The sequence below is a fragment of the Quercus robur genome, chromosome 1, assembly GCF_932294415.1.
Source record: "Quercus robur chromosome 1, dhQueRobu3.1, whole genome shotgun sequence".
NCBI classification, from domain to species: domain Eukaryota; kingdom Viridiplantae; phylum Streptophyta; class Magnoliopsida; order Fagales; family Fagaceae; genus Quercus; species Quercus robur.
In genome coordinates this window covers 20,004,101-20,027,880 of record NC_065534.1, presented here as the reverse complement: position 1 = coordinate 20,027,880, position 23,780 = coordinate 20,004,101, and the positions used below count along the sequence as shown (strand labels likewise).

Below are 23,780 nucleotides of genomic sequence, written 5' to 3'. Positions count from 1 at the left end.
CCAGGCCCATAAAACTTTAGCCCAGCCCATTTTGTACTAAAACCCCAAATTATAAAATCCACAGCACACTTTGTACTAAAACCCCCAAACTATAAAACCCCCTCATCTTGCTTCCCTTGCACACTTTCACCTCACTCTCTCTCTCTTTCTCTCTCTCTCAAAACTCAGTGTTATAATAAGAACCGTTACCCATATCTACACAAACACACACACACACACATATATATATATATATATATTTGTTTTGTTCCTTCTAAAAGTAAAGGAAATTTTTAGTTTGTAAGTGCCATCCATAGCTTTGCATGCATGATCATTAGTATGACATAGTCTGTAATTCTAACATTTTTTTTAAATTTTTTTAGACAAATTAATCCTTCAAACTTTTGCTATTTCTTTAGGTTCTTAACGGGTATGTCAAGTTTGGTTTAAATTGAATATTATTTACTATTTGATCAATAAACTTTTTTTTTTTTTTTATTCTTAGTTTTAGAGTCCAAAAACTTAAAATTTGATTGATAACATAGCTATTAATCTTTTATAAGCATGAAAGATATAGTAAGAATATGGAATCCAATAAAAATATGTTTTTATTAGATAAGAGGAGTTTTGGAAAGAAACCTTTTATTTTATTTTATAGAGCAATCAATAGGTTTTTCAACTCAGAATCTTGCTTTGTGTTATTGGCCAGATTGTGCTTCAAACGTGAAATATAAGGCAAAATCGCATGGTTTTGCACTCTGGATCCTTTGTAAAGTTCAAACATGGTGAGTTTTGCAATTTTCTTGAGGAAATACAAATACAATACTTTAAAAAATATGAACTGAAATTTACTTATTTATATAAAATTTATCTGTATGAACCTGTTTGTTGGAATTACAGTCAGGGAATAAGCAGACGGATATAAGGAAGTGGTTTATGAAATCCCATGACAAGGGCAATGGCAAGGAATCCAAGCCTGCAAATCCTGCCCCAACCAATAAATCACAGCCAGAAGAACCGGTGGGTATCCTTACATTTTTATCTTGCATCCTTACATTATTAGTAGAATGTGTCAATTAAGGAAGTAACAAAAAATATGAGTTCAGATAAAATAGAATGAAGAAAAATAACATATGTGGCTGGCTCTGAATAATTTTTTGAGGTTTTATAGCCGACCCAAAAAGTTTGGGACTAAGGCTTTGGAACTTATTTGCGCATGTACAATTTTTTAAAGCCTCATTTTTCTATGGTACAACCATCATTTAACCAACTTTCAGAAAATGAGTGATAAAATATAATAATAATAATAATAAAATAAAATAAAATAAAAAACTGCATCCAAATACACACTAAGTTTTGTATAAAACTTAGTTTTGCTTTTAGCTGCTTTGGTTCTAGTTAAAAATGGATTCCTGTATTTTGTTATGTGTGTATGCATTAAGCCCGAGTTTCCGGGAAAATTGGGAAGATAGAATAGAAATATAGAATCCAACTTTTGACATGTGTCAGGTCAGAAATGAAAAATATATTTTTGTGGATTATTTTTTTCTATTAAATGGATAGAAACTGAAGGTACTGATCATCACCTAGTGCGCCTTTTTAGTTTGCTATCTTGACTTACTAACACATGAATGCACCAATGAGCTTTGGCTCAAATGGCACTTCCTCCTCCCATAAGAATATGGGAAGGGTGAGATCATGATTCAAACCCCATTGGGTGCGTCCATTACTTACCAATAAAAAAAAGCTTACTAAAATATGAATGCTATCAACAAAACAAGAAAACATGAAGTATGCATGACTATTTGTTTCTTACCTTCCCCCCCCCCCCCCCCCCCCCTTCTTTTAACTGTCGTGAAGTAATTGAATGATAGAGTCATGGAAGATTAATATGCTATTACTTTGCAAATTCACCTATTCAAGAATTATTTTATTGGGTTCTCATGTGACTTCCTATTGAAGTGAAAGTAGTGCCTTGTTAATGGTCTAAGTATGAGTCTTTTAGGGTTAAAACAGTTTTTAATTTGGGTTTTTATTTTATTAGTTATGGTCAGTTTTATATTGAGGGGCAAATCTGCAATTTCTGCAATTCATGTGAATTAAGGGTATTTTGGTAATTTTGTTGAGTCTAGAATCTTCTAGGGTTTTAAGTATCTTAGGTTTATTTACTTCGGGTCCAAGTTTGTATTTATTAGATTTTATTAGTAGTCCTAATACTAGTAGGAATCATATTACTACTAGTACAAGTAAGAGTCTTTATATATATATATATTGTGCTCAATGTATTCAAAGCAGTAGAATGAGTTGACTAATTAAATTGAGTGTTTTGAGCAATAGGTTACCGTTCACGGGTACTGTTCACACAGCCCCTAAACAGCCCTAACTTCTCTCTAATGCTTCTTCTTTCCTACCCTAAATCCACCACAACTAAAAGTAGACCAATCCCTAATTTGTCCTGCATCATTGAAGTAAGTTGATAACTTATCTATTTATTTATTTTATATTTGGGACAAATGCAGGCTCATGCAAGCCAAGAAAGTTCAGACAGAAGGAAAACTAGCAAGTATCTTGTTACTGACAAACAAAAGCCAAAAGATGAAAAGGAGACACAGGAACTTCCAACAAAACGAAAGGCTCAAAAGCATAATGATGAATCAGTTAAACCACCACCTGTTAAAAAACTTCACATAGTTGATGATGATGATGATGATGATGATGATGACTTTATCTTGTCTAGTTCTAGGAAGAATTCAGTTGATGTGACTTCTAGGAAGAAGTTGAAGAGTGGGTCAGGTAGGGGAATTGCACAGAAACCTGTAGACATTGAAGAAGGTGATGAGGATGATGATAAGGATATTGATACTCATCTTAAGTCTGGTGGAATAGGTTCATCAGCAGAACCAGCTAGTGGAAGAGGCAGAGGTAGTGGATGGGGTGGATTTATGAACTTTGGAGAAAGGAAAGATCCTCCACATAAAGGAGAAAAGGTGAAAAATATTGAAAATTTATGGATTGATTTGGACATGGTTGTACCATTCTCAATGTTAATGTTGAATCTTGTTTTGTGTCTTAGGTAGTCCCTGAGGGTGCTCCCAATTGTTTAGCTGGTTTAACTTTTGTAATTAGTGGAACACTTGACAGGTAATTCTGTTCATCTTTGTTTTGATGTAATCATGTTATCTTTAATGGAATTAAATATGAAAAATCCTATATTTATGTGTTCATATGTGGTCTAGATCACATTTTGCTGAAAGATATTAAAAAAAAATGATTTTTGATTTGTGAATGTCATAATTCTTTGGCGATTATTGTCTCAGCTGTGATGCTGGCCTAATTGTGGGATTACTTTTATCTATTGCACATGTACTAAAAAAAAAATCCATTGCAAAATCTCTTTACAATTGTTATATACCTTTTGCATTGTATGGGCTTGAGAGTGTATATTGAAGTTTGACTCATTTTACAGCCTGGAGCGTGAAGAAGCTGAAGATTTGATTAAACGCCATGGTGGTCGTGTCACTGGATCCATCAGCAAGAAAACGGTTTCTCATTACTTTTTTCTTGAATGTGCTTGGATTGATATGACTATCAGCATGTGATTAACATCTTCTGTTTGCAGAATTATCTTTTATGTGATGAAGATATTGGGGGTCAGAAATCTTCTAAAGCTAAAGAGCTAGGGTTTGTAATCTGAGACCCATACATGTGATTTGTTGTGAGTTCCTTTCTTTGTTATATTCTAACACCTCTAGCTTCATATCTTTATATAGCACTGCCTTTCTCACTGAGGATGGATTGTTTGATATGATCCGTGCATCAAATCCTGCAAAAGCACTTGTACAAGAAGGATCTAAGAGGCCAGTAGTGGATAAGGTTGCACCTCTTCCAAAGAAAAGCCCACAGAAAATAGAAGCAAAGAGTATGTCCCAAATTAATATGTGCACTTGTTTTTAATCATTTTGTTATTAGTTGAATATCTCAATGGCTTTTGTTTTTGGGTTATTCTGTGGGTCTGAATTCCTTTTCCCTCTTTTTAAATTTTATTTCAAATATGTGGTTTTGCTCAAAGGGTCTGCTACTGATTTTGACCTTGGCCCTTGAATTATGGGACCTTTTCTCTGTCTGTTGTGGCCTTGCTGGGTGTTCATGATGTGTTATCTTCTAATGTCTATCCATTTATTGTTTGATTAAGTCACATTATGCGATAACTGTGAGGACAAATTGGAAGTTTATGTGTGGCATTGAGACCCAGAACTGTTGCAGGGCAACAAAATCAATGCAAAGTGATTTCAATATCTTTATGACTTTTGACAAAAGCTAGCTCTAGCTAGAACGGATACCCTATATTTGAACCTTAATGATTTTTTTTTATTATGAGTAGATAGTGGCGGAGGGGAAGGTGGGATTCGAACTATAGACATGGGGCACCATAAAGGATGCCGTTACATTTGAGCTATCACTTGAACCCCAACCTTATAGATTGTCTAATTAGCATACTCCAGCAAATGCATTGTGCAGAGGGCAAATTTAGATGTAAATTCTATTATTTGGCATAATTTGATTGTTTTGTTCCTAACGTTGTTTAATGAGGTGGAAGTCAGGCTGTGTAGGTTCTGCATTAATCCTAGACTTTGCTGGTATCAAAGATCACATTTCTTGGTTCTTCCAAAAGTTGCAAATATATAGCTCTTGTATTTTCTTTAAAATTTGTGTGTGTGTTTTAAAAAAAAAGAATTATAGGAGATTTGTGATTTCAAAAAGGCATTTCTTTTGCTGATTGGACTGTTCGAATGTTTATTATGGTGATTTTTAAAGATGAGATAAAATGTGAACTGTTTTTTGCTTGTATTTTTCTCCATTAGTCTTGCTTGAGCCTGCAAGGGGAACCTGATCTTTTAGCATGTTGGAAGTAATGGAGGCCCAATCAAGTTTTAGTCTTTTGGAATTAGAAATGCATATGATAGAGACTTAACCAAGTAGTTGCATTATTCCTTGGGTTTTCTCTTACATATGTTGGTAACTGATTATTCTAGAAGATAGCATTGGCAACTCCTTGGCAGCAGCTGTATCTGGAAAAGGCTTGATCTCAGGGTTGTCCCCAGCTAAGCATAAAACTCAAACCGTTGCAATGAATGCTTTGACATGGACGGAAAAATATAGCCCAAAGGTTCTGAAAGATATTATTGGAAATGAGTCGCTGGTATGTGTGTTAGTTCTCATCTTTCTGCCATTGCTTTTGGAACTAAATTTATATTTTCATGTATCTAAATCTGGAAAAAGAATTGTAAGGACTCCTTTATCTAATGATGTGCAGGTTGATCGGCTTCGGAAGTGGTTGGCAAATTGGAATGCTCAATTTCTTGATACTGGAAATAAGAAAAAGAGCAAAAGACACCAATCAAAAAAAGAAGAGGAGAAGGGCAAAAAACAAATTAATTCTGCTGCCAAAAAAGCTGTGCTAATAAGTGGAACTCCTGGTATAGGAAAAACTACCTCAGCAAAATTGGTTAGTCAGATGCTCGGTTTCCAAGCAATAGAGGTGGCGTAATATTTTATCAAGATACATATTTCTATAGAGCATCTAGATCATGAGTTTCACCCCCAAGACATATGAATCAATAGGATGATTTTTAATCTGCCCTTGTGTTCTCCCTTATTTCATTTAGGTAAATGCTAGTGACAGTCGTGGGAAGGCTGACACCAGAATTGAGAAAGGAATTGCTGGAAGCAATGCAAATTCTATAAAGGAACTTGTCAGCAATGAGGCCCTAAGTGTCAACATGGATCGGTTGGTTTTGCATTCTTTAATATCTCACATAAGTGCACAGAAATATGATTGGTTGAAATTTCTGCTAAAGTTAATTGTTGAAGTTGCAGATCAAAGCATCCAAAAACTGTGCTGATTATGGACGAGGTTGATGGGATGTCTGCTGGAGATAGGGGTGGAATTGCTGACCTTATTGCTAGCATCAAGATTTCCAAAATTCCTATTATCTGCATTTGTAATGACCGATACAGCCAGAAACTAAAAAGTCTTGTGAACTACTGTTTGCTTCTCGAATTTAAGAGACCTGAGGAATCGCAGGTTTTTGTGCTCATTTCTATAATTGTTTTTAAAGTACTTGTTTTTGTTATGCATGAAATTCCATGTAGTTGTGATCTAGTCCCTTTATCTGGTACTTTTTGAATTGAAATTCTCGTGTTTTTTGCTTATGTGATGATGTTTAAAAGACTAGAGTTAATCAGATTATCTAAAATATACCATTCCAAGTTATGTTTAGCTTGGACCGGCCTTTTCTGGGAAATTTTGTCAACTTGAGTTCTTGGAAAGTTCATGGCCTAAAGTATAATAGTTGATATATGTAGATATACTAGTTTGATTTTAATAATAGGTGCCTAGACTTAATGGAAGTGAAAGGCATTTTTGTTTCTTCTTACTTCTATTTTTTTTGAGTGTGTGGGGGACTCACTGGAATCATGTTTATGTTTAGATTCTTCCCTGTGAGATTTTTACACAAGCACACTCATTGGTGTTACATGGGTAGCTCATTGATACCCACATTAAGCTTTTATCCAAGATTTGGATTAGCTTTGTTGATGAGTCATGAATAGTAATATTTCTTATCCTTAGATTCTCTCCTTAATATTGTTCTTTGGGAAAATTACAACTAGCTGCCTTCTTTTATTCTACATGACTGCTCCAAAATTTAAAATTTACAAGATGAGGGAACAAAAAAATATAGAGGAAGACCAAAAATCACATTAGTAGAAATAATAAAAGAAGACATGGAAATTAAGGGAGTAACAGAGAGTATGACTATGGGTAGAGTAGAATAGAGGAAAAGAGTACATATGGCCAACCCTCACTAACCTGTCAAGGATCCATAGCCAACCCCAAAATTTTGGGACTAAGGTCTTGTTTGTTTGTTGTTTGTACCCCAAGTGTCTGAAATTTGATTTTTGGTTTTGTTGTTTTAAATTGATTGTACGAGATTGAATTTCCAAGTCAAAGGTTCATTTTATTTTTGTTTAGAAGATGCTGAAATGGGTGGACTTGAAGAGTCCACCATTTAGAATCACTAAGGTCAATAAACTTTAAAAGAGATTCTAAAAAAGTGATGTTTCATAATTGGAGTAACACTAGGTTTGGCCATGAGCAAAGGGATGAGAGGTGGAAGCATTATGTTGAGGATGATGTTTTGGCTACAATATGTTTGTGGTCACAGACATTTCAAACTCTGATCAAATTTCGTGGATCATAAATATACATTGTAAGAGAAATGTATGGTCACCTTTTATGGCCCTAGACAGGTTGATTCATTGAATCAGACTCATCAAATGAAGGGTTGGAAAGAGGCTTGGTTCAATCCTTTTTTTGAGAAGACGGCTTTGGGGAAAATCAGTCACATTTTTTATAAACTTTATCTGAAAAAGTCTTGTATGGTGGTGAATGGTGTGCTACCCCATTTATGGGAAGCCAATGTGAGTATTAATATTGGGTATACTTTGACTCTGTGTGTGTGTGTGTGTGTTGGATGCATATGCCAGTGTGATAGAAAATAAACATTTGGTGCTCTAGCTTCTGCAATATTTGCTGTACATTTTAAGTCCACTACTTCCAATTTTAGAGTTAATAATTCTAAATTTGGTTTATGATAGATGATGGCAAAGAGATTAATGGAAGTGGCAAATGCAGAAGGCCTTCAAGTTAATCAGGTAAATACTCCATCAATGCTTTAGTTTATATTTGCACTTGGTTATAGCTGCTTAAGTAAATGTTCATAGTGATGAACTCATCTAGTTTTACTGTTTTGTGACATGTTATATGTTTATTTTTATGTCTAATGATTCTCCTTTTTATTAATTTTAACTAATAATTAATCCACAGAAATTTTCACTACCTATTGTATCAGATTGTTCTTAAGGAACTTGCAGAAAGAGTCAATGGAGATATGCGTATGGCACTAAACCAATTGCAATATATGAGCCTCTCCATGTCAGTCATTAAATATGATGACATTAGGCAGTGTCTTCATAGCGGTGCAAAGGACCAAGACATTTCATCTTTCACTGCTGTTGACATGTATGACATTAATGATCCTATTTTACTACAAAAATGTAGCCCATGTTCTGGTTCATTTGCATGCTATATTTTTCTTCTTATGAGATAACTTTTGTGTGCTGCATCTAATTTCCTGTTTGACTTAAGATGGTTGGCTGAACTTGACATTCTGCATACTTAGTCTCATCTCAATTCATTGTGAAGTTTCTTGGTTTTTCTATTTTTATTATTTTTGGGATGAGAAAGGCTCTAATTTCTTCAGAAAGGTGCTGCAACAACATAATGGGTTATTTATAATAGCGTAGTTCAAATACATACTCAAGTCATGACTACTATTTTGGTCTGATATACGGAGTTTCGGTGTCTTTCTATTCATGAAATTGGGATTTTAGCTATACGTGTGGTGCAGATACAGATGTGGGTCTAGACGGATTATTAAACTAAACAAAGCCCTATAAAGTATACCTTGTTTACTAATTTACCATTGAGGATTGGGAAATGGTCTAGAAGCCCTTAGGAATTCTAGACCCAGAATATGAATTGCTTTGTATCTTCTTTTGATATTTCTGTTAGTTGGGAGATTTTTGGTTGCTTCCAGATCAAAAATACAAAATTATGAGCTGATATGGTTACATTCTACCCTTTTTCTAGTTTAAATGATCACACATATGCATGCCATAGACTAACTTGTAGGCTTTATACCTTATCCTTTGTTAAGTTTTGACAATTACATTTCATCCTTTCCATGTGATTGTAGCCTGTTTAGATCCAATGGGAAGTTGAGAATGGATGAGCAGATCGACCTGAGCATGAGTGATCCTGATCTAGTCCCTCTTCTTATTCAGGTTCTTTTCTTGAGCTTTTGAAAATTCTATACTGCATGGTGATCAATTAGTCTCTGCAGAATCTTCCAACTATGAAATCAACAAAATGTTATGTGTAGTTTACCATTTGAGATTTGTAATGGAAAAAAAATTAAAAAGAAAAGAAAATATATGACTCCACATATTAGAGTGATAGAACCAATACAGACAATACCATTTTCAGAAGGTTTGGTCACCATGTTGCTGGCTCAATGTATATACTGTATAGTTGAACTGTGTTACCACAAATAACTAATTGGAAATACAAAATATTTTGAGAAAATGCAAATTAATGGTAATTGAAAGTCTTTTTGGAAATTCTTTAGGTGGTAATTATTTTTCTGGGGAATATTACTACTTGAAATTCTACATTTTTTTACAGTTTGCATGGGAATGAAATGCTAATTAGTTTTTTTTTTTTTTTTTTTTTTTTGACACCAAGATTTGCTCTTTTTTTGTTGATAAGTAATCCAGAATTTTATTATAAAGAGTACTCTATGTTCCCAAACACAAAGTACTAGAAGCAATTACATGCAAATCAAATAGAAATTCTAAAAGAATGTTGAAAACCAGAAAGGGAAGTACAATGAGTAAAACCACAAACCCGAGATCAATCAAACAGAGTCCATATTTGTAAGGAATTAAAATTATCTATAGGACTCTCAACATCCTCAAAGGTGCAACTGTTACATTCCTACCATACTAACCACATCAAACACACTTGCACCAAATTCCAAACATCTCATGATTGTTTCTCCAACCAATTCCACTATCCAAACAAGAGAATGGCGACCTTTTCCAGCATCACCCATTGAATCCTAAACATTTAGAAGACTTTGCACCATAAAAGATCATCCACCGTTTCCCCACAAACAACAACACATTCAGCACCAATTAACTAGAAAGAGGCCACTCCTAACAAGTTTATTGATGGTAGGATTCGACCCCAAGAAGTTGCCCATAAAAAGAACGAAACCCTTTTTGGGACCTTTACATGCCAAATACTCTTTCATGAGAAAGAAACAGTAAGGAAACCACAAATAGAGTTATAATAAGAGCATACATCAAAAGCACCACTTCTAGTCAAATGCTAAATCAGCCCATCTCAGTGTTGGTAAAAGCGAGGGGCGCACTTAAGCGCAAAGACCTCTCGGGGCCTAGGCGTGAAGTGCAGAGCGCAAGCGCGCGCTTGATTGAAGTGAAGCGCACATTTAAAAAAAATAATTTAATAAATTTAAAAATAATTATTAATGAGAAATACAACTATCAAATGATCAAATTATCATAGAAATTGAAATAAATTTTTTTATATAATTCATATAACATTTAGATAAGCCCTACTTTTGCAATTTTAACACAAAAATTGCAAATCAAGTCATTTTATTTTTTTGGATAAGCTAGATATGAGTACTTCCATGTAATATCCTTTCTTAAATCTCCAATATCCACAATGCCCTATGACTAATTAGTAATATTAGTTAATAATTTAATCACTTGTAACTCTATAGGAGTTAGTCTGCTATGTTCAACATCAACCACTAAAGTAACTAAACAATTACCACAAATATGTTATATCATACTTTTTTTTTCCCATGAATGAGCTAAAGAATATGAGGACATAGCAACATGGTAATTGGTACCAAGCAGATATCCAAAAGGGAAAAAATAGAATAAGAAGAAGAAGCTGGGTGGGTTACTATTTCAAGGAGAAAAATCAAGAAAAAATAAAAATAAAAATAGGGAAGAACTGGGAGGTTGTGGGTTGGGTTTTAGCCTTTTAGAACAAGTTACACTCAAAATATCTTTTTTTGATAAGTAAGTGACACTAAAAACATGTCAAATCAATGGTTTATATCAATAATGTCAAGATCCTAAAGTTTTATTTCAGTTTTGATTTATTTTTTTGAAAAATATAAAAAAGCGTCAAAAAGCGCACTTTGTGCTTTTTGAAAGAGTGCAAAAAAGCGTGCTTAAAGCGCACTTCTTTGAATGAGCCTAGCTTTTGAGGCAAAAAGCGCTGGAGCCTTGGGGCTTCGAGCTTTGAGCTTAAGCGCACTTAAAGCGTGCTTTTAACAACACTGGCCCATCTTCTCCCTCCCCCTCAGCAACTTAGAATAAAGAAGCTCAAAGAATGAAAGAACATCCTCCAACTCACAATCTTGAAAAGCTCTATGGAACTGTAAATAACCTATTATGTTGTTGCGTGCTATGTTTCTAAGGAAGCATTGATTTGTGCTATTATAAACAACCTATTATGTTGTTGCAGCACCTTTCTGAAGAAATTAGAATGAGATTGTCCTAATAGGTTATTTAGAATGCAGCATATCACAAATCAATGCTTCCTATTATGTCCCACCTCGCCTATTGGGACAATCTCACTCTTGCCAATATTAACTTTCAAGCTTGTGATAGCTTCAAAGAAAATCAAAACCATTCTTTTATACAATAACTGCTCCCTGGATGCATCGCAAAATAAAATAGTTTTATTAGCAAAAAGAAGGTGTGGGACACTCAAACCCACGGGCGCATTGAGGCCCACTTGGAATCCACGAATAAAACGTCCCTCCTCCATTCTCTTCAACATCCTAGTCAACACCTCCAACACCAAGAGAAATAAGAGAGGAGACAATGATTTTTTCCATATGCTTAGGAATTAAAGAAATGTTTATGCACCATCTCTTTTTATTGTTTGCCAAAATCGTGTACCTTTTCATCCTTTTTATTTTGGATTTAGGAAAAATTTGCCCTTGTTCATTTGTTTTGACAACTTGACCTAAAACTTCAACTACTTCTGAATTACTTTTTCTAAGAAAGATTTATTATGATATGGCAGGAAAATTATATTAATTGCAGGCCAAGTTCGGTTGGTAAGGATGACAATGGAATCAAATGTATGAGCTTGATTGCTCGTGCTGCTGAATCTATTGGTGATGGGGATATTATCAATGTACAGATTCGACGATATAGACAGTGGCAGCTCTCTCAAATTGGTTCCCTTGCATCGTGTATAATTCCGTATGTGTTCAGCTCTTGCAATTACAAGATTTAGTACTTGGTCTACGTTTTACAACTTAATTGGTGTTTAATTAATTGGTGTTTATTTATTTTTTAATTTTTGTTATAATCAGTGCTGCACTGTTGCATGAGCAGATGGAAACACGTAAACAGGTAAGGAATTGTCTATTATATGAGAGTTGTATGAGAGTTTCTGTATTTTGGCATTTGGGCATTCAATGCAATATGCAAGGGACAACTTGACTATAATAGATTAGGATGAATGAAGTCCTGATGCTTGCATCTGATATTCACATAGTATTCAGCATTTTCTTTTTAGTTTTCTCCCCATACATACTTTCTGAAGCTAGCACATACTTCTTTTTTTTATAATTTGATTATTGGGGGATGGGGGATTTGAACCCTAGACGTCTCTATTGGAAACACTAGGAAGTGTCAATTTAGCTGCAAGGCTCTTGACTAACAATATTATTTGGTTTTAGCCTGAATCTTGATGTCAGTTGGAATCATGTCTGCAGAGAAAGAATAATTTTATTAGATTTGGAGGATGGCTGGGAAAGAACTCAACAACGGGAAAAAATTTGAGGCTTTTGGAGGATTTTCATGTTCGTCTTCTTGCTTCTCGTGAATGTAGTTTGGGGAGGTGAATTTCTATTGCATCCAATTTATGCTTTTTTTAACCTCATGTTCTTGTCTATGTGCAATTGTTTTCTAGTTTTTTATTGTAAAAAGCACCTACATGTACTTATCAGAAAAATAAAAAATAAAAATTGTAGAAAGCACCTACACGGACCTGAATATTATTCATAAGGCTTTCTTAATGATTTGAATTTTTTTTCAACAAAAGGGGAACTGACTTAGACATTAACTGCTGCCCCAGCATTGTTTACAGCACATGGCTTTATGAAGCTGTACATATGCACTCTTTTTTTTTTTTGATAAGTTGTACGCATGCACTCATTACACATCTAGTTTGGTCAATGATGTTTTGCAAACGAATTTTTTTTGCATTTACCTTTATTTTTGAAACATTTTAGTTAGTTGTCATGTTTGCACAACTATTTGGCAAACTAGCATCTTAAGGCTCCAAAACTTGAGTTCAAAGATGAAATGCAAGTCTTAGTCTCCAAGGTAAAAAAAATTTAGAATTTTTATTTGTTTGAGGTTGCCATGGTTGTTATTTTCCTGCTTTCATTTTCCTTTTTCCTCCTTTTACATGAAGTTACTGTTAGTGTAACATTCAGTGTCGATGCTGATAATACAAAATATTTTTACTATTTGCTCCAGCTGCAGCAGTTATTTGTCTAGCAAATTTAACTTGTAAAATACTAAAATTCATTAAAGTACTTAAAAAAAAAAAAAATCTTCGTCATAATTGTGAATCATTCATACTAAGAAAGAAGGAATAAAAAAGAAACATGCCAATATGGAAGCTCAAAACTAAGGTCACTAATTGTCTAGTTTAATATGCAAGTTTTTTCTCCTGTTACCTGTTTGTTAGAGTCAAATCTCAAAGTTTTCCTTTTGCTAATGAACTGTAACCCAAATGGCACCTCCTCATAATGATGGGATGGAGGGTGAGGTTGTGGTTCAAAACTAACCGGGTCTGTGCTTCACTTACTAATTATATTGACTTCAAGTTTTCCTTTTAGAATTCATAGGGTTTAGAATACTCCTTTCTAGTGTTAGTACCAGGATATCTACTTAGTTTGACTTGAAGTAGACTTCTAATTGAAGTAATTTTTACGATTTCCTTAAGAATGAATGTTAAGTATTTAAAAGTCAGAGTAGATTTTTTGTGTTTTCCTCAATGTTCGGTATTCCTCTTTATCTCTTGTTTTCAACTTGATGCTGTATTATTGATAATTCTGGTTGTATATGCCAGTCTGTCTATTTTTCTCCCTTGCGATGCGTCTAATCACCTTTCTTATGTACCGTGTAATTTTCACTTGGTTCTGATGATATAGGGAAACCCTGCGAGTAGAATACCTTACTCTCCTTACACTTGTTCTGAAACGATTGACTGAGCCACTGCAGGAGCTGCCTAAGGTTGGAACTGCAATATGTTTATTATATTTACACTAGAAAATCCTGGAGAAGTTAAAATGGAATATTTGTTGAATTTGCATTTATTCAATCTGAGATGATGACCAGGATGGAGCTGCTCAAAAATTTGTTGAGTTTATGAATATGTACTCAATTAGTTGGGAGGATTTCGATACAATTGTGGAGCTATCAAAATTTCAGGTACCCCTACATACCTTGATTGCACCTTGGTTGTCAGAACTGCTATTAAACTTTCATGTTATTTTATGGTTGTCTTTATGCATCAGGGGCATCCAAATCCGCTGGATGGAAAACAGCGTGCTGTGAAGGCTACTCTCACCAAAGCTTACAAAGAAGGAAGAAAAACAAGAATGGTACGAGCTGCAGATTTAGTCAAGCTTCCTGGTGTGAAAAAAGCTCCTAAGAAGCGGATTGCAGCAATTTTAGAGCCATCTGATGATGGATTTGTTGATGGTGGTGGTAGCACATTGGCAGAAGGTGAAGAAGACAATTCTTCAGATATGGATGAGTTGGGTAAGCTTCAATACCTAATGCAAGTTTTTAAGCAAGACAATAAAGATCACCCGGTACCAAATTTCTTAATGTTAACAGGCTATCTTTACATCCATGACTTAAATTTTTTAGTAAGAATAGGAAAACCAAATTTGACTTAATTCTTCTCAACCTCCTTAAACCCAAGGGCCAAGGAAAAAGGGAATTTTTGGGGTTGGGGGGAATCTCCATAATCAATTGCTATTAGGGGAGGTTTTAGGTTTCTATGCTATGATCTTTGCATAATTGATATTACTGATTTGCTGGTTCTAAAGGTCTCTGTCTGAGTTCAGGAGAATTCTGGTCAGTTGTTATAGTTTAAGGTTTTCTCACAGTTCAAACTTCAAAGTGAAAACTTTTTTGTTATTAAGGTTCGAACTTCAATTTTTATTTTTTATTTTATTAAGACAGTAGATTAATTTTGTCGTCATGATGATGAACACAAAGTAACCTAAACGAATTATAAATCATGCTCAAAACTTAAGTAAACCTGTGAAATCTAAAATGGAATTGCCATGTAAAAGACTCCATGTACAAGACTAGTAAAACAGAGTTTGAATCTACAATGATTCCAATTGAGGAATTGATCTCTCAGTATCTTCTAATGTTAGACTGTTTTGTTCTCTCCACAATGTCCACATTAGACATAATGGAACAAGGTTCCAAATACCCGATGAGTGCTTCCCAAACCAATTCCTCCACCCGAATGAGAGATCAGCTACCCTCCTAGACAACACCCCATGGATCCCAAAAGCCTTAAAAAATACTGTGTTATACATTTTTTTTTTCTTAGCAATCATTCAATTTTTTATATTTATGTCAATCTTATGTGCATATTGAATTTTTCCAATAATTTGGTGTTAATTCCAACCAACCCGGGATTCTTACTCCTAGGTTTTGTATCCCTGTTGGCATTGATTCCAAACAACCCTAGATCTTTTTTATTTTCTATTCTTCATTTGCATTGTTGCATCCATTTTGGTTTTGTCCCATGTCAGTTTTGGAACCGGAGCAAAATTCCATCGCGGTTTTCAAGCATCCTGTGGATCATAACAGTAACCAGACCCAAAAAAAGAAAACAAATAAAATTCCCTTGTCGTAAACCATTCCTGCTAGCACCAACTCTCTTCTTCCTCAGCCATCTTGCCACAATCAACACTCCCGACATTTAGGCTTGCAATATATTGGTGCTATTTTATAACATGTGGTCCAATCCACAAAGCTAATACATTGTGTGTTTTAGGGTCGTGGCATGGCGTGTGTTGCTTCTCTTCATTTGTTTAAGGTCGTGGCAAATGGCCGTGTGTTGCTTCTCTTTATTTGGTTAAGGTTGTGGCAGTACTTTCTTCAATGGGCCGTATTTACTCAGTCCAGGTTGACAAAACTTTTAGCCCATTGCACATTGGAGATAGTGGAAGCACTTATCTATGTTGATCATCAAGACTCATGAATTTTCAACAGTTGGTTACACACGAGATGGACCAATTCTTTGAACAAGTAGATTAATCAGATAACAACAAAGTTAGGCTTTTCAAGATGAAACTCATTGATAGAACTATAGATTACTGGAATGATATTGAGAACCTTCACCCTTAAATTGTACAAGTCTATCATAATTAATTGGGAAGAAATGAAAAGAAAAGAAAAACTGAGAGGAATACTTACCCCGATCTTATTGAAAGAACAATCTCATTAGGATGGTTTTCTAGATTGAAAAAACAGTTTTAGGCCAGGGAACAGATATTCAGTTAGCCCATTTTGAAGCAAACAAGAGTATTTTATCCCTTTAGCAAGTTGCATATTCTTGCCAATAAATAGTGCCTTAGCTAACTTGAGGCCCTCTTTGGTCAAGAGCTTCAAAAACAGTTTTTTTGTTTTGTTTTTTGGGAGTCTCAAAAAACAGGAATTAAATGTGATTGAGAATGCAAAAATGCCATAGATTGTTTGTTTCATCTGTATTTATGCAGTAAGACACAGATTTTCTGAAAGCTGGCCTGTCTTCTGGGATCATCTAATTGATGCTCTTAGTTTCATTTAGGTGGCATTTGGTACGGGGAATCTACATTACTCCTGGCATTCAGATTCTTGGGAATGTGATGTCTTGCAATCTAGATGCCTAGGAATGTAACTATTCCTATGTTTGGTTTAATTGAGAATTTAATAAGATTCCTAGAAATGTGAGATTATAATATTTGATTTATTCCTAAGAATCTTAACTGAATTATTTATTTTTCCCATTTTATACATAGATTTGTAAATCCAATATAAGTCTTTCAAAAAAAAAATTAATAATAATCTTCTTCTAAATAAATAATGAAAAACAAAATATAAACTATAAATTATGACAAATTTATTAAAACTATAGTCTAAAAGAAGAAAAGATGAATATATCAACAGAGTTATCTATCATGTTTATGTTGTTTTGGTGGGAAGAGATAAAGACAAAGGAAAAGATATTGATAATTTGTTTTATATTTTATCTCAATTGCTTAAATGATAAGGAAAAAGGGTTAAAATTGTTAATTTATAAAAAATACAATTTCCTTTAAATTTGGGAATCTAGGCATATGAAAAGAGTTAATGTAATTTTAACAAAATTCCTGTTGAATTCAGTAAAGTATTTTAGGAAGCTGTTTTTCAACATGTAAGCAAACATGCCAGAGATCATTTGTTTCTTCTATTTATTTATGTAAATTGAATTCTTCTGGGTTCCCAATATGTTGATTGCTTGTTTAAGCATGGTGAGTTGATTAAGTAATTGTTTTTTCCTCTTCTCGTGATTGTATTAGAAGGCCCTGCCAATGTTGAGAAGCTACAAATGGAACTTCAGAGTTTGAATTCAAAAGGTTGGTGATAGTACTTCATATGTGATTGTGATGTCTGGAGTGTTCACCTAAATACTCAATTTCATTTTGAGTCATTTGGGTGATTGGTATTCCTGATTGATCAGAATAATTGATGAGCTCTTTTACTGTGCCTCATATATTATAGGAATGCAAGTGGAGTTCAATATGAAGGGCACAGGAAAGTCAAAGAAAACACCAGTTGGCAGAGGAAACGGTGGTTCTGGACCTTCGGAGAAGAAAGGTGCATGGGGTTCAGTGGCTGGTGCCAAGAGAAGGAGATGAGAAATGATGAAAGCAGAGGCTTTGGTAATTTTGGCAATGTTCATAATCATTGTAACTTGGTTTTTCTTCCTTTTTTGGCTAAGTAATTTGGAGAGAGAAGAAAAATAGACTTTCCTCCTGTACACTGTTTTTGTAGGTAGATGTGAGAGTTGTAGGAGGGTGTTCCTTGCTAATATTTCCTTTTTCCAAGGAAGGCTTTGGTATCATTGATGTAAACACATGGATTATTTCTTTTTGAGTACATGACAGGGCTGGGATTTGTGGTCCATTCAATGATGCATGATCCTTAAACCATCCCTCTAGCACCAACTCTCTTCTTCCTCAGCCATCTCAACACCATTGACACTCCAGACATTTTAGGCTTGCAATAGATTGGTGCTGTTTCATAATTGTGGCCCAATCCAAGAAGTTAACATTTTGGGTGTGTTGCTTCTCTTTATTTGGTTAAGGTTGTGGCAAATGGCCGTGTGTTACTTCTCTTTGTTTTGTTAAGGCTTTGGCAAATGGAATAGCAAAGAAGAATACAAGAGCATCCATAGCTGGCCTCACAGTTCTGGGAGAAAGACTTTGTTGTTGTTGTTTGTTTTGGTTCCGGTAACTTTTCAGCTTTTGAGAAAATATTTGATTTTCTTGATCTAAGTCATTTTAACTTCCAAAAAATTTTGGTATCTTGAATTTGAGACATCTCCATTTTTCCCGACACTTGAATTTGTTCTTGAATTCTTTCCCCAGAATGTGCTGAATCTCTTGTCTTAACTTGTTTTCTTATACTCCCAAATGCTTTCGAATTGTCAGTCAGTTAATTTCTGAAGTCTGAAAGTTGTGCAATGCGAAAGATGGTTGCAACCCAGCTAGTCATTGGTTAAGTGTTTTCTGCTGGTTTCATAAATTTCATTGGGCTTTTTCTTTTTAACAGAGTGAGAACCACTATGCATCAGTTTTAACAGTTTTTTCATGCAGGAACTTCATGCAGCTGGTTTTTTTCTGCAGAGGATACTGGGAGGGTACTGAAATACAATCCAACTAGTAAGGAAACTACGTCCTTCTTAGGAATATCTAATTTCCAAATGGTGTCCTTAAGCAAAGATGGTTCCTTCTTTGTCTTTTCTGAAGGATCCATTGGTAGGTGACCCGCCCTGTTAATGTACCCCACTTATATATAGGCAATGTCCATGTCTAGAGTCTCGTGACATGGACCCTCAATTTGCTCAATTGTTATTAATCTCATTGTTTGTCTTTCACTTTGCTAATCAGTTATCACAAATATAATTTTTTATACAATTACTGGTTGAATTGGAAGATGAATGGCTTCTAGGACATGCTAATAATTAGTTTGCTAGTTTTGGGTCATCATGAGACTACTTTGGTATACTTTGAGAGAGAGTGAGAGAGAGATACAGATCAGTGGACATCGCTATCTGTAACTCCTAGAGAGCAAATGTTGCTTGCTTTTGGCAGAGTTCTATAAGAAGTTTCAACTCTTAAGTCTCAGAAAATATGTTCCCCAAGTACCATACCTTTAACTTGACATTTTTCCTTTTGACAGGAGATCTATGAGAAATATATAACTCATCTGTATGTTTGTCCAAATGTTTTGTTCAATGGTGTAAATTGGACAAGAATACCTTTATATCAAATTCGTACAGCTGAACAAAGTCAAAGTAACTCTGTATGTGGATATTAATCAATCGATATAATTGCAGGTGAAATACTGTAAAGTCCAGATGTCTATATACCCCAAGTAGGCCTTCCTGGGAACATTTTTTGGTCATTGAAGCCATTGTTATCAGAAACAATTTTTGCAGTCATCTCTTTGTCATTAATGAAGTCCGATATCATCTAGATTATGTAGGTTACACAAGCATTGGTTGAAAGGCAAGAAAGCAGGGACTTCAGAGGTATTAGCAGTCCTCCCCGGATTTCCCCGACAATGTCAGGACAAGGTAAGTTTTGCTATTCACATTGTACCCAAAAATTTGGAAAATTATACTCAAGCTCCCAATTCCTTCAAAAATTCAGTTCCTGCTTTACGTCAGGGGCTGGCCTCATGGAGTAGTTGCCAAGTACAGCCTAAAGAGTAGGCTTTTACAAACATTGGAGGACAATCAGGGGAAGGTTGTCAAGGCAACAAGTGAAGTGGAAGAGAAGGATGGGAAATTGTGGATGGGGAGTGTTGATGCCTTCCATTGCAGTTTTCAACTTGACTTGAAGCCAATAAAATAAAATAAATAAAAAACCCTGTAATCCTGATAAAGGGCTTTCATTGCTCATGCTGGAAGTAGCTCCTATGGCACACTCCCCCCACTAAAAAAATGTTTTTCCCCATGATTTTCCACCTTTAGAATCCGAAATGTCGAGGGCCACTGATTGAATATGATTTTAAGATCATTTTGGATTTGTATTGATATATTTTTACACTTTAATGACCTTGTTTCAATATGTATCTAGTATTTTGTTTTCATGGACTGACTTATTTGTTCATTTTGCCTTCTTGTTGTGCTACAGTTGAAAATAAAATATTTTAATAAAAATTTTGAGATATGCATAAAATCCTTAAATAGGCATGTTCTGTGAGTGTCAAAAGTTGTTTTGCTGCCTTTCTCATTTGGCAATCACAATTTCTTGAAATGCAAATGCAAATAACAGGGAAAGAATGCCACACTCCAACTTTAAACGTCATAGATTACAAAGAATGCTTTAGCAATGGCATGCGAGAAAATGACTTACCTTTTAACATGATGTGTAACTACCAAAGTAGTATACAATATTGTTGATCGACTTGATTAGAGGAATGAAATATCTTAGTATTGGTTAATACTAGTATGTATTTATTCACGTGGACTTCTTATCCTTTTGTATTTAGCCTCCTGTTAATATCAGCATAGTTGAGACTTGTGGTCGACCTTTTGGACCACTTATCTTTCTTTTGGTACCTAGCGATGGTAGTTACAAAGCTCAATCTTCTAACTAACCCATTTTTGAGAGAGAAAGAGAAGATATCATATGTGTGTAAACTCTAATTTGGAGAACATTAAATAAAGAGAGAAAACACGAGTCACACTTAACTTGGAGAACATTAAATGAAGAGACTTGGAGAACATTAAATGAAGAAAAAAAACATGAGTCCATTTGGTTGCTTATTTTTGATAACTTATCTGTAGAGTTTATCAAAAGATATAGTTGTATATAACTTTTATATTAAATGTGTGACAAAAAAATTAAAAACTAGTTTATTTAAAAAAAAAACAACTAGTTAAATTATTTGGATGAAGAAAAAAAATGAGAGAATAAGTAAAAAGCTTTTGCCCATTCGCCAAACCCAAAAAGATGTTTTCAATTTAGTGTTTTGACAAATTGAGTAACCATCTTTAAGTTACAATTTTTTTTTAATTAAGACACATTCCATTTTGTTTTTAAAACTAGTTTTGAAGCACGTGTTAGCCAGTAATAAAATTACAATTATGAATAGAAATAGAATTTATTTATATTTATTTAATTATTGGATTGCCTAGAAATTCTATTAAATGTTTCAAAATATTCAGATATCAATTCTTTAGCCCTATTCCCGTCACTTTTCTCATAAATGCTTTTTTTATATTTTACTGTCAAAGATCACATACATGCAAAAAAAATGTAGTATTTTACTGTATCTCACTCTTTTCCCTATTTGCGGCTATGAAGAACTTGAGCAGTTGCACAAAATGACAAGGCACACACAGCAAGATTGAAGAAGCATCTACATTCTAGGGTTAATAGGCGAAAAGACAGAAATACCTCCATACATTTTAGCCTACCCACAGAGTTGAGAATGGAAAAAACTAACAAGCCACCCACTTAATCTCTAGGTAACAAATAAAGTTACAAGTAAAAAGTAATTTCAACCAGCTGTGTCAGCAGAAGATTATAAAGAAGAAGACCAAAAAGTGGTTCCAACGAATTCTTAAGAAAGAGAGAAGAATTTTGTTTTGAAAAAAAAAAAAAAAAAAAAAAAAAGATGGAAGAGTTTATGAAATGCATTTACATGGGTAAGAATCATCGTGTCCATCAATAGAGTAGATGGCTGACCAAAAAGGTCGACAAAGAGATAAGATCAAATAAAATATGAGCAAAAGGCAAAACAAACCCTTTCGGCCTGCTTGTATATTAAAGGTAAAAAAGTTAAAAAGGTGCTGCATAAAGTCGGTCCATATAAAAAAAAAAAAAAAAAAAAGGTGCTAAAACAATAAACAAATAGCAGACAAGTGCATTCGCGCTTTTTAATATAGGTAATAGACATAAACCATGTTTTTTAACATTGTTAACCAAACAAGCCCATATACTTGTTCATATACACAGCCCTACAAAGTTTACTGTGTATATAAACAGCCCTTATTTCAATTTCACTTGGGCCTTGGCTGTCTCTGTCATATCCCCCAAGTCCAACTCTCCCAACGTGTAGGCAAACAAGGTGACATAGAAAGTTATTCTATTCTGGTGCAGGTAGATAACTCTGCTTGACCAAACAGGAGGGAGTGGAACCCATTCTCCATTTGCCTTGTGCTGATATGGCAGCGTTTCTATTTCCACTATCCAGGCTCTGTGAATTAGTATTAGTGATGCTAAAAAACTAAATTGTTATTTTTAGCATCATTATATAAATAAATAAGTAATAATAAAGTTAAAATATAAATTGTACTCTCTTAGTTTTGCTTAAATTCATTTTAGTCTTTTGATTTAATTGAGTCTTTTAAATTTTAAATTTATTCATTTTAGGCATTTTGTTAAAAAATTGCCTTTAAAACAATATTATTTTCACATGAAAAATTTTATAAAATTAATAAGGTTAAAATGCAAAAACTACCCTCTATGTTTCGCTATAATTCATTTCAGTCCTCCAATTTTACTTTTGCTTATTTTAATTCTCTAAATTTCAAGTTTATTCAATTAAGGTATCTTCATCAACTTTTGTTATATATTACAATTAATTGTCCAATTTTTTTCTTTATATTTTTAAAACTAGGCTAAAATGTAAATTGCATCTTCTAAGTTTAATTTTACATTCTTTCAATTGAATCCCCTAAATTTCAAATTTACTAAATTCAGATCATTCGTCAAATTTCATTAAAACTTTTCAATTAATTATGCAATTAACTAATGAAGAACTTGTTATTTTTAACTATTCTCTAATAAAAAATCTATAATTTTTTAAAATTATATGTATTTTTATGTGAGAAAAATATTTTTTTAATAGCGATTATTTAACAAAAATGAATAGAAAACTTGAATTGAATAAATTTGAAATTTAGAGTGTAGGGGTGATAAACAAGGTTTTCAAATTCGGACCGTTCATTAAACCGTAAAAGAGAGAAGTTCAAGGTTTTTAAAGTCGAACTGGAGTCGAACCATGATGACGTCATAATTAATTTAATAATTAATTAAAACCTAAATATAGATATTAAATTTATAAAACTAGCAAAATTGACTAATATATCTATATATGTGAGGGAAATTTAATGATTTTCAAGCATATATTTAATAATTAAATAAAAAAGTTAATAAAATAAAATAATAACCATGAAAATATTAAAATTTATGATTAATTTTTAAAGTAAAGTTGAATATCTTTGAAAGATTTTAATTATAATTTTTTTTATTCCTTATAAGAGATGGATAATTTAATTAAGTAGAATAAAATTGTGTTAAGTTGTTTTTATAGAATAAAAATAAAAATAAAAATGCTAAAGGGTTGGACCGCATGGTTCTTGCCACCAGTTCGTGCAGTCCAACCCCAGTTTTAGGGGTTCACGGAATTGCCACATATGCCCGATTCTTTATGCTTAAAAAACCGATTTTCATCTCGGTTCCTGATTTTCACAGTCTAACCTCCCGGTCTGATATGGTTCTGAGAACTATGGTGATAAGTCCAGGAGCACATATCTATATATATATTGGGTCGGAGGCCCAATCCGAGGACATTAAGTAGGCCGAGGACAAGTAAACACTTTCATGAGAATTCGTGTTTGTAAGTGAAGAAGTGAAGTGTGATCATGATTATCCAAAAAGGTGGTCAAAGGAGGAATGCCTCATTAGCTAACCAAAGTCGAGGTCAGAACGTACAGTTTGACATCAAAAACAACGTTCCAGACAATTCCACTG

At 33.9% G+C, this 23,780-nt stretch overlaps 1 protein-coding gene across 5 annotated transcripts; it reads left to right on the top strand.

The window, feature by feature from the left end:
- The first annotated feature begins 658 nt into the window (after positions 1–658).
- Positions 659–20,184, top strand: LOC126724709 (replication factor C subunit 1-like). 5 transcript variants are annotated; one of them, XR_007655100.1, is made up of 25 exons: positions 659–764; positions 880–999; positions 2,499–2,966; positions 3,053–3,120; positions 3,446–3,521; positions 3,599–3,660; positions 3,750–3,898; positions 5,013–5,179; positions 5,294–5,518; positions 5,646–5,767; positions 5,857–6,064; positions 7,639–7,695; positions 7,893–8,062; positions 8,799–8,886; positions 11,738–11,919; positions 12,033–12,072; positions 12,438–12,562; positions 13,887–13,968; positions 14,074–14,166; positions 14,253–14,499; positions 17,307–17,363; positions 17,509–17,669; positions 18,606–18,671; positions 19,498–19,588; positions 19,682–20,184. XR_007655100.1 is itself a non-coding variant. In XM_050429098.1 (23 exons), the coding sequence occupies exons 1-22, from the start codon at positions 762–764 to the stop codon at positions 17,643–17,645; spliced, it is 2,946 nt and encodes a 981-aa protein (XP_050285055.1). In that variant the 5' UTR covers positions 659–761; the 3' UTR covers positions 17,646–17,669; positions 17,782–17,913. The 5 variants fall into 5 exon arrangements, 1 of the variants encoding a protein (XP_050285055.1); XR_007655099.1 differs by having other exon boundaries at positions 19,665–20,184; XR_007655097.1 differs by having other exon boundaries at positions 19,498–20,184.
- Positions 20,185–23,780: the final 3,596 nt, after the last annotated feature.

Bases quoted from the DNA above. Each gene is read 5' to 3' on its own strand.
- LOC126724709 (XM_050429098.1), top strand. The intron at 5,180-5,293 runs GTATGTGTGTTA...AATGATGTGCAG, and splicing joins TTATTGGAAATGAGTCGCTG to GTTGATCGGCTTCGGAAGTG. The intron at 12,563-13,886 runs GTGAATTTCTAT...CTGATGATATAG, and splicing joins CGTGAATGTAGTTTGGGGAG to GGAAACCCTGCGAGTAGAAT.